General features: G+C 44.8%; 1 protein-coding gene across 2 annotated transcripts; it reads left to right on the top strand.

Annotated features, from left to right (window-relative positions):
* Positions 1–1,016: 1,016 nt before the first annotated feature.
* LOC144043585 (uncharacterized) lies at positions 1,017–8,002 on the top strand. 2 transcript variants are annotated; one of them, XM_077557380.1, is made up of 3 exons: positions 1,017–1,178; positions 3,029–3,625; positions 5,039–8,002. In XM_077557380.1, the coding sequence occupies exons 2-3, from the start codon at positions 3,194–3,196 to the stop codon at positions 6,074–6,076; spliced, it is 1,470 nt and encodes a 489-aa protein (XP_077413506.1). In that variant the 5' UTR covers positions 1,017–1,178; positions 3,029–3,193; the 3' UTR covers positions 6,077–8,002. The 2 variants fall into 2 exon arrangements, with proteins under 2 accessions (XP_077413506.1, XP_077413507.1); XM_077557381.1 differs by lacking the exon at positions 1,017–1,178 and adding an exon at positions 1,188–1,397.
* Positions 8,003–10,875: the final 2,873 nt, after the last annotated feature.

Below are 10,875 nucleotides of genomic sequence, written 5' to 3'. Positions count from 1 at the left end.
ATATTTTATTAAAACAATTCACAAATTAAAAACAATCTGCAGCCCTCAAATTGTGGGGGAGGGAATAAAGTGCAATTGCACATCCACTTTAGTAGTTGGCAGTGGCGCTCTCATTGTCAGAGTGTGTGTAAGGAGAAAGGAAATTAGTCCCCATGGGGGGGCATAAGCATACTATCAAAGGCTGGAGAGTATTTTCTTAGATCATAGGTGTCAAACTCCGGTCCTGGAGGGCCGCAGTCCTGCAAGTTTTGGAGGTTTCCCTCTTCCAACACAAGCTGATTCCAATCAGCAGGATCATTATCAGGCTTATGCAGAGCTTGCTGATGAGCTGATCATATATCAGCTGTGTTGGAGAAACGAAACATCCAAAACTTGCAGGACTGCAGCCCTCCAGGACCGGAGTTTGACACCTATGTCTTTGATGGTACTCAAAAAGTTTGACAACAGCTTCAAATTTACTTTGGGTGCACTTTTTTTTTTAAAGGCGTTTTCGGCATGGGAATGATAAGGGTTTAAAATGACCTTTAGAGAGTAGTAAATTTAAAAATGTTCAGCTAATCTATGTGATTGATTGACATGATCCGAATTGGCAGCATAAAACCCTGATGGGGAACACCGCTCGTTCATGTTTGTGAACATTATCGATAGGTTCACTAATAATAATAATAATACATTAAAAATAATAATACATTTGTATTTAAAAAGTACAAATGCAAATATAAAAAAGATTCACTAATAATTAATAATACATTAAAAATAATAATACATTTGTATTTAAAAAGTACAAATACAAAAAATAAAAATTAATTAAAAATGTAAATTAAACAATATGGAAAAACAATACAATCAAGCAATATAAAAAAATACAATACAAAAAATAAATAAATACATAAAAAATGCAAACAAACAAAAAACTCCCCCCTCCCTCTCATTGCCAAGTTACCTTATGAGCGCATTTATCCGGTGTTGAAAATGGCGGTTACCATGGTTACCCGCCTCGCTGGACGGAGGCCAGGCGGAAAGGAGGAGAAAGGAGGCGGAGGTGAGAGGAGGAGGCGGGAGGAATTCGCCACTGTTGGAGGGGAGGAGAGGCCGAGGTGGACGTGGCGGGTCCGCCGCTGTTGGCCACAAGTCGCGGGCAGCGGAGCCGAAGCAGCCATGACGCGGAACTCCCGCAGGTAACCAGCCGCCGAAGCGAACAGGCCGTCCACCACTAGGCCCGCCAAGCCGGCCGGGCGCCGGCAATCAGGCCTTCTCCTCCTCCTCCTTCCCTCCTCTCGCATCCATTTCACCGCCGCTGTCATCTGACGCGCTTCGGCCGCAGCTGTCAGCTGCCCCCCGCTGCGCCCACTCGGCGTGGTTAATGCGACGCGACAAGAAGAGAAGCGGGGGCGCTGGTGTGTGTGTGTGGGGGGGGGCCCTTCGTCGGCGCTCTTCTTCCCGCTCTTGCTCACTTTCTCCACCATGCTAACCTTAGCTTATCGTAGTTTAGCATCCGCCGACAAACAAGATGGCCACTGGCTAGCTGAGTTGCTAGCCTTGCCACTTTCCGCTCTCTTTATTTTCGCTAAAAGCAACTTTCTGCGTCTTCTCTCCCTCCATTTTCTCTGCTCGAGTTAAACGTCTCCAAGCGTGTCATAAAAGTGTCCAAAAGTGTGACACGGTACGAGTTAGTTGGAGCGGAGACGCCATGTTCTGCTGCTCCATTTAGGCCGCATTCCTGCACTCGCTCGGCGGATTCGCGTGGCGGCGACGCGACGACAACCCGCGACGAAGCCCAAGAAGCACTTGCCTCTTCTCATTGGAGTCAGAACACAAACTTGGCACAAGTTTTTCCATTTCACACCCACATTGAGAGACGGGGACGGAGATGTAAAGTTGTTTATTGAATGGGTTTGCTCTTACTAACACATAATGTGTTAATTATCAGAAAAGTGTGCATCCAGTGGCTTGTATAACAATAACAACATAAACAAAAAAAATACCCAAACCACCTAATTATGCGACAAGCAATAGCTGTAATAGTGCTTTCAGTTCACCTGAACAAGTAAAGTCCCATGCCGATAACATATGCCAAGCCACGATTAATCCATGTGCAAAATCTCATGTCGTGAGCCATACTTGTAAACGTGATTATCAGTGTGCAATAACAGCCATGCGCGTCTCCATGCTAAACCATGTACAATACTAGCCTCGCTAGACATGTCAAAATTCTAGTTGATGTCATTGGTACTTAATTTATATAGCGAGCATGATAATCAATATATAACATGAGCCATGTCAAGGTCCAATATAGCGAATTGTGGGGCCATCACATAGCTGACCTGAATGAGCAGTATAAAATCCATAAGTAAAAAAAGACAACACATTTTTGTGCATTATATTTGGTAGACATGAATTTGGACTCTGCTGACCAATCACATCCATGCTTGTTGTTGATGTAACCGCATCTGCCTCTGTGTAAAAATGGTTTCATTTATGCCTGAAGACGGAGCTGCTGCCAGTACAAACGGCGCAGCCACGGTTAACATTTTCTTGATCCTACTTTTCTTTCCGCTGCTCGGGAACTTCAGTGAGAATGCTTGGCGGTACGCTTTCGTCTTTCTAGATTCTAGGTGCGGCTAGTTAGCTAGCGCAGCTACGCACAGTGCAGAGTCGCTCCTCAATGTCACTAATGATTGCAGCCTCTGTGGCAGAGAGTAGGCTACACTTGTGACAAATGTCGTTATCACGAAAGGAAGATGAGTAATTTAACAGGAGAATATGCCATGCTAACCACTCGGCTATCATCACATATAGATGTGAGACATCGTAAAAAGTGCTTGGGTGCCACTGTACAGTCCAGTTCACATGGGCTTAAAAATCTTTAAAAACTGTCAACCGCTACACGTGTATTTCTTCTTACTTAATCGTCATCAAAGCATTTAAAATAATATTGCATCGAATCAATTCACACCCTTGAAAATGTAATTGAATTGCAATCTAAAGAATTAGAATTAGCTGCTAAGCGTCTGTGTTGTCTGTGCAGGCCGCTACAGGTACGGCGCAGGTGCTGACATCGGCCTCAGTTCATCCCATTCGCCATCGACTGGGCTCTTCCCAACGGCCGTCATCTCGGCTCCCCACTTCGCAAGCGGCGTCTGGAGCGGAGATCTTGGGGGCGGGGCGTGTAGACGGAGCTCCGCGCCTCACCATGACAGACTTGGAGGCCGAGTGTCTGAGTCTGAGCCTGGCCTCGGAGGGCGGCTCCCCTCCGGCCCCCTTGGAGCCGGGCGGCCCGCCCTCGCTGGCCCTCCTCTCCTCAGACGGGCCCACGCCCACGCTTAGCTCGCTGGCGGCTGAGGTGGCCGAGCCGCTGGTCATGCTTCCGTGCGTCAAGAGCGAGCCCGAGGACCTGGATGACCTGGATCCCATCCGCACGGTGGATCTGTCCGAGATCCAGCCGCTGTCCACTGCCGAGCTGGGCCGCGAGCAGATCAAGATGGAGATCAGTGGGCTGGACTACATCAAGGCGGAGCATCACCGTGCCGACCTGGACCACCACCTGAACCCCTTCCGCCATACCGACGACATGGACTACAAGTCGCACTACGAGACCAGCTATGTGTTTGACTACATCTCTCAGGTACCAATCTGCACATCTCGCAGCACTCTACCCTCCAAAAGTTTGCCGTGGAATGTCAGGTTGCAGTCAATTTTGGAACGCACTTCCAACTGTTTAAAGTAGCACTAAAGAACTTTTTAACCAAACTTAAAACTAGTCGAATGGTACCTTTGTCATGGCCTGAGGGGGTCTGTATCATTTTTACTGGCACTAAGCAACTTTGAGGAGGATGGTAGTAACACTGCCACACACAAAAAAACTACAAATGCGCTGACTGCTTTATGGCATACGTCACTTCCCCCTTTCCCCATTCGTTACAAAGACTGAAGTCAATTTGAATGTTGATGCACGATTACTGTTCTCCCGGCAGAAGCTGCAAAACAACTGAAAAGTTTTGTCTGAGGAAACGAAAAAGGAAAAGGCAAGCTACCCAGATAAAAGGACAGTCAAGGATCAACCTTGGCCTGGCATGAGCTATAAAACGATGCAATGCGCTTGTCCTCATAGGAAATGTGGTCTCACCGCTTTTGTCCATATGGTGCTGCCATAATCAACATAAACTGAAATGTCCTTAGTGTTGCTTTAATGCTTCAGTATTTTTTTTTATATATCACTACTGCAAGTAGCTGAACTGCAAGTGCCTTACTTTAATTTATTTTTTGAGTTATGAGATGTTTTTGATTGATTATTTTTTTTTAATTGTAATTATTTTATTTTGTTTTTTGTTGAGTTCAAATCATTTCCAAGGACATACGCTTCTGTGCCCTTCTGTGACTCCTCCAGTCTCTCTCTTTAAAGTGGTACCGTGACTTAGAAAAGTTTTTTTTGTTGTTGACATTTCATGGTCATTTTTTTTCTTTGTGTTGCAAGGCTAAATTTGAGTTCCAAGCGAGCTTTAGACACACTACCACTTGAGTGAACAAGTGGTTTTACAATGTGACAAGCAGTACAGCACCCAACGACTATTTATTGATTAATTTTTTATTAATATTGTAGTTAAAATTTATATAACAATGTAATATAGTATATTTTAGCTATTTTAAATTCATCAATTATTAAATGAAATCATTGGTTCGGAAATTGCGAATATATTTTAATGAACAAATTTTAGGAAATGACAAAATTGCTAAATGACTGAAAACAAATATTACAAGACTATAATGTAAACAGCGAGTGGCCGGGATTAAAGAATGGAGTAGGCCGTTTGACTTCGCTCACTCCCGTAATATTTGAATGTGACCATAAAGGCGCTGTAGTTAATCATGTGAATGCCATGCGTGTAGTTGAAGGCTAAAATGTCAGTCTTCCGTGCCGTCCGTAGAGAACATTAGCGAGAGTTAACTTGAAAAATCAAGTTGGCTTTCGTGTGCCTGACATGTTGTGGAGTGTGTCGTTCTGCTGCTTGTTTGATGAACGTGGGCCTTTTTGCGGCAGGTGAGCGACACCCTGGACTACATAAAGTCAGACCACCACGTGGACCTGCAGTGTTACTACGCGGCGGAGCCGTACGACTCGGACCCGGTGACGGCGCTGCAGCCACCGCACAACGCTCTGGAGTCAATCCACATGGCCGAGCTGCGCAGCGAGCTTAACAAGCTGCGACCCGACTCGCTGCTGCTGCTGGACGGGATGGCCAAGCCCGAAGCCGACTTCCCCTATCAGGCGTCGCCGGCCAACGAAGGCAAGGCGGCGGCCAAAGGCGCCACGGTGAGGAAGCCGCGCAACATGCAGGGTGAGAAACCCTTCTCGTGCACGCAGTGCGGCAAAAACTTCAGCACGCTGGGCAACCTGAAGACGCACCAGCGCATCCACACGGGTGAGCGCCCGTACTCGTGCACGCAGTGCGGCAAGAGCTTCGGCCAGGCCGGCAATCTCAAACGCCACCAGCTCATCCACACGGGCCAGAAGCCCTACGTGTGCGCCCACTGCCCCAAAGGGTTCACCAAGGCCGACGACCTGCGCGCCCACCAGCGTCTGCACACGGGCGAGCGGCCTTTCGCCTGCCACACCTGCGCCAAGACCTTCGGCCAGGCCAAGGAGCTCAAGGCGCACCGGCTCAGCCACACGGGTGAGCGGCCCTTCTGCTGCCAGCACTGCGGCAAGAGCTTCAGCAAGGAGTCGGCGTACCGCAACCACCTCCTGGTGCACGACCCCAGCGCCGCCCCTGGACAGGTCAAACCTTTCGCCTGTTCGCACTGCAGCAAGACGTTCAGCAACAGCGCCGTGCTCAAGACCCACGAGAAGATCCACTCGGGCGAGCGGCCCTTCGGCTGCGCGCAGTGCGGCAAGAGCTTCGGCCGCCTCGGACACCTCAAGGCGCACCAGCACGTGCACACGGGCGAGCGGCCGCATGCCTGCCCGCGCTGCAGCAAAACCTTCAGCCAGTCAGGACACCTCAAGGCGCACCAGCAGATCCACAAGCGGGAGCGTGCCGACGCCGACGGACACCAGATAAGCGGACCAACGGACTGACTGCCCTCGATTTTATTTTATTTTTTTACACCTAGCCACCTCTTTGTTACCTTTTGGCGCCTTTCTGATTGTTGCTTCTACGGCTTTTTTTTTGTGAGCGTATGTGTGATGGACGTGTCTGAGGAAAGCCATTTGAGTGTTATTTTTCCTTACAGATACGCTATAAACTAACGCCTCGCGTGAATTCACTTTGTTGCTGCCACAGTAACTGGAGAAGAGGGAGGGGCTTCCCTCAATAGATTGTGACATTCGGTCATAAATTGCACTTACCAGATAGACCGACTTTGCTACAATACCAACATAAATTACTTTGGTAGGTACCATTACTGAAATGGTGCCATGGCAACAACTCTGATAAAATAAATAAATACATAAATAAAAATACTGATTAGGATTAGGATTGTTTTTGCTCAAATAAAATGGAATAATTTATTTTTTGAACATTTAAAACACTTTTAAACACTGTCTGTTGTCCAAAAAGCCAAAGTAATTATAAATAACACTGTGTGCATCTTTTTTTTTTCTTTCCTAAATGGTACTAAAAAAGCAAAACATGATAAAGTATTTTTTTTTGCCAGCGAGGTTCTGGGGGAGCAGGTGTTATCAAAACATTCCAAGTGCCCAAACACAGTGACAATTTCTCCCCCATTGTCATTTTGACTGGCACAGTATATTCTCGACGCCGATTGGCTGTTGTGTAATTCTGTCGATTCAGTTGGAAATTTTCAACTCCAGCGAATCGGCAAAGAGAAATTTTCATGTATTAACCCAACTTGTATAGCATCTTAATGTGTCGACTGACCCGAATTTGCATCTGCTCGTGCATTCGTTCACTTGTGATCACGTTGTGCCTATAGTTCAATTTGTGTGCAGGTCAACACACGATTATCCTGGATATCCAGCACTAGGTGCATGAACTAGTACATTCTTTGCATGTGGGTGATTGGGACTGAACAGAATCGAACCAAATGCCTTTCATTTCATTCTGATGCTTTCGTGGGAGGCCACAGAAATCAGTCAATATTTCGCAAATGAAATTCTAATGATGTGGACAATGTAAACAAGGTCTAAACAATCAATTAAAATGGTGGACAATCTGATCGATTAATTGTTGCACCTCCAAATACTTTATTAGAGCTTAAGTTTGTACTAGTGGACTGGAACAAAAGTGGCGTCAGTAGTGGAAAAACTGTTACTAGTAAGACAGTCATTCTCCTAGTGCGCTAGATAGTCTTACTAGTGAGGGCAAAGGGTGTATTAGTGCATGGATATCCCTGATAATGGCAATAACACTCAAATGGCTTTCCACAAATGTTACCAAGCAACTGACCAATCATGTGACTAGCTCGGTGCTGGCAAACAATAGCTTGCGGTCACACTTTGTTACATGTTTGTCTGTGCTGTACTTTTTTTTTATTTTTATTTTTTTTACTATATATTTATACACATCTATATATATGTATACACACACTTCTTATATATCAACTTGTACATGCAGTGGACTTTTGTCTGGAAAGATTGTCGGTTGGAAATTTCCGTTTCCGATCGAAAGAGGCTTGTTTACACTGATGACATCGTTATGATGACATCATTCCAACCTTTTCTAACTTGGCTTTGACTTTTTACGTCACATTCCTTGTGTGTGTGTGTGTGTGTGCGCGCGCGTGAAAGGGAGAGGGTGAGACGGCAACCCCTACTGGCAGATTGGAGCATTCGCCTTTGTCAAAATGTAATGAATGAACTTTGTGTTTTTTTTTCTTTTCTATTTAGCCCGACAAATGATTACAGGTTAATCATCTCTTTGTCTTCATCTTCGATGTTTTTATCTTCATATGACACACACACACGTTTTGTACCAGTCTTTTATGATTACATGCCTTTTATTAAAACAACCCCATTTCTTGTACTGCCAATCAAATTTAAAAAGTTGTCTTTTTGTTTTTGCACCAGTCATCCAAACGGTTACCTTGAGTTACTCCTTATCGGGGGAGTAATGTGTTACTTCAACTCTTGCCAACGAAGTCTCGTCTTCAGTTGTACTTCTCAGCAGCTGCATCCGCATCTGTTTCTGGCCCCGCCCTCTTCATCTTGCTCTGATCTTCCATCCTTGGAAATACACATTTGACAGCAGGGGGCGCCCTTCCTTGAGCTGCGTGCACGATTGCATGAAAAGGTTTGTGAACCTTTGCATCAGTTGCTCATCTAATGTGATTGATCACAACAGTTGCTGAACAAACAGTATACCTAAGCTAATATGGCGCAAATAATTACATGTTTTTATTGGACACTGTGTAAACATTTAAGTTCACAAAGTAGGAGCCTGTATGTAAAGACTTGTTCAAGAGCTAAACTGTTTCAGGCGACGGCCAATCTCTGCAGGTACCACCAGCACGACCTGAGTCTGATTAAGAATGTATGATTTTGATGTTACATTTCATTTATTGATTGAATTGTTTCTTCTATTGGTTTGTTAACGATTATTTTTTCTTTTTCTTACTGATGAATCTAAAAAAAAAAGATTGGTAGTTAAAAAAAATCGGAATTTAGTTTATTTTTGTTGAATTTTCATGATTAAACATAGAAATTTGACTTTAGACAAGTTTGCACAGATTTAAGGTGTTTCCAAAGGGGTCGTCATTGTAGAGTGATGTCACATTGTCGGTGAAATCGGGGTACTTTTTTTTCCCTCAAAGGGGCGTTCCCTACACACTTCCTGGTTTGAACTCGGAAAAATCCGACTACCGACCATCCTCAAATGCAGCATTACTCGGTGAAAGGAATGTCTCCGCTCATTGAAAGCATTGGACTTTGGAATGTTGTAATTTGATTTATGAGGATAATTTTGATTTTGGTGTTGGGCATGGTAAACCGCTACACAACGACTACACGAATACACAACACAAACATGACAACGCTCACTCACACACACACAGAACGTGTCGCTGTCCCACAGCTCAGCAAACTAGTGGCACGGTTTCAGATGAGTGCTTGACTTTTTTGCTAACTCGGCTTGTTCCGCTTGCCAACAGTGCCAATGTTAGATTCAAGATCCCAGCGGTTTCTTTTGTAGCTAACAGTTCAAGATCAAAACGCGAACGACGGAATGATGAACAAAAAATACGATTACATAGGTTCAAAGCGCTTTGATCTATCCTGAAACTACTTTCCCTAAGTGTCTGCTAAGTGTCACTTGCGGCGGTGACATTGGCTTCTTTCTTCTGAGCATTTGCGCTGTTCGTTTGTACAGAAAGCCTCGCTGGAGGGAACGCTGGCCGAGACGCAGAACCGCTACTCCATGATGCTATCGGGTTACCAGGCGCAGGTGAGCAACAATTAAGCAGCAGGCCAGAAGCAGAATCGCATGTAGGGGGGAGACGGGGAGACAGGACAGAGAGAGAGAGAAAGAGGGACAGAGCGAATGAGCGAGAGAGAGCGCGTGCACGCCTGGGCGAGTGGGACCGGTGCTACATGTCGTGGAGGTGGGAACGAACGAAGTGACTAGTCGTGTCCTCCACACGCGGGCAGTTTGAAAAAGCTTCACGGACGAGAGGAGGAAATAGCGACCGGTATTCACTGGAACTTACTTTTGAGCGAAAGTTTGAGCTGAGAGTCCAGCGGCATGCTACGCGCTATAGCTTCTTGCTAGCTAGCCCGCTAGCCTACAACCATAATGTGAGTTACACCTTCCAAACAAATCTTTCTCCCACCAATTCACAATTCAAACATCATACACAACATATACACGGCTAAACTTGTGACTAGGATAAAAGTTCATTTTGCAGTTGATGTCACACATTTGTATCTATCTATCTATCTGTCTGTCTATGCTTTCATGACAGTTCGAAAACAGCACATGGACATCAATCAATCAATCAATCAAACAATCAATAGCCTACATGCTTTTTAATTACACAAGGATTTTTGCTATTTGTAGGCTGCCCGGGTCCCTATGACCCCCACAAATAGCAGGGGCACATTGTATAGAATATATATTGTGGTGATACTTATTTTTATTTTGTCTTCATGAGCATACTCGGTATTGGAGTAATCCAAAAGTAATCAAGTTATTACATTACTTTAACTCTTTCACTGCCAGACGTTTTCAGAAACGGGTTGTCCCCACTGCCAGCCGATTTAAGCATTTTGAGTGATCTTTCAAGGTCCACAGAAAATGTTGTGTTTGGACTATGGAAACACACATACTACTAATACTAATAGTTTGTTTCTACCTTATTTCGTTCTTCAGTAATCAACAATAGAAAATGGTTACTTTCACCTTTGAAACAAAAAACGGAGAAAAAGAGCTTTTTGTGAAACGATGTTATTTCATGCACTCTAGTGAATTGTACACTTCTTTTTGTCCATGAATGATGCCACAAACATCTAAATAGTGCTTTACTTCTGTAAAACGCTTTCACCAATAATGAAAAAGTGTTTTTTGATTGCAAAATACGTTTATTTCCATTCAACAGTGTAACAATTTGACAAAACAATTTCGCAAACTATTTACAAATGTGTGCAACTGTGGTACTACTTACAATTATGTGGATGTTTCAAATACAGTTTTTCCTTTTGTAACGCTCTCCTGCGTGCAAGGAGACGCCAGGACGCGCACAACAGTTTACTTTCACTTTCACATTGGTCCGTTTTGCGTGCAAACGTTACACTTTCTTGACGGCCTTTTTTTCCGGGGAATAAAAAGCAAGTAGCAGACTGTACACACTTCCTCCGATGAATATGCATTGGACTCGGGGCACTCTCCGTCGTCCGATCGAACGTCCGCCTGTGCGTGCTCGGTT

The sequence above is a fragment of the Vanacampus margaritifer genome, chromosome 2 (genome assembly GCF_051991255.1).
Source record: "Vanacampus margaritifer isolate UIUO_Vmar chromosome 2, RoL_Vmar_1.0, whole genome shotgun sequence".
NCBI lineage: Eukaryota > Metazoa > Chordata > Actinopteri > Syngnathiformes > Syngnathidae > Vanacampus > Vanacampus margaritifer.
This window is presented reverse-complemented; position numbering and strand designations above follow the sequence as displayed.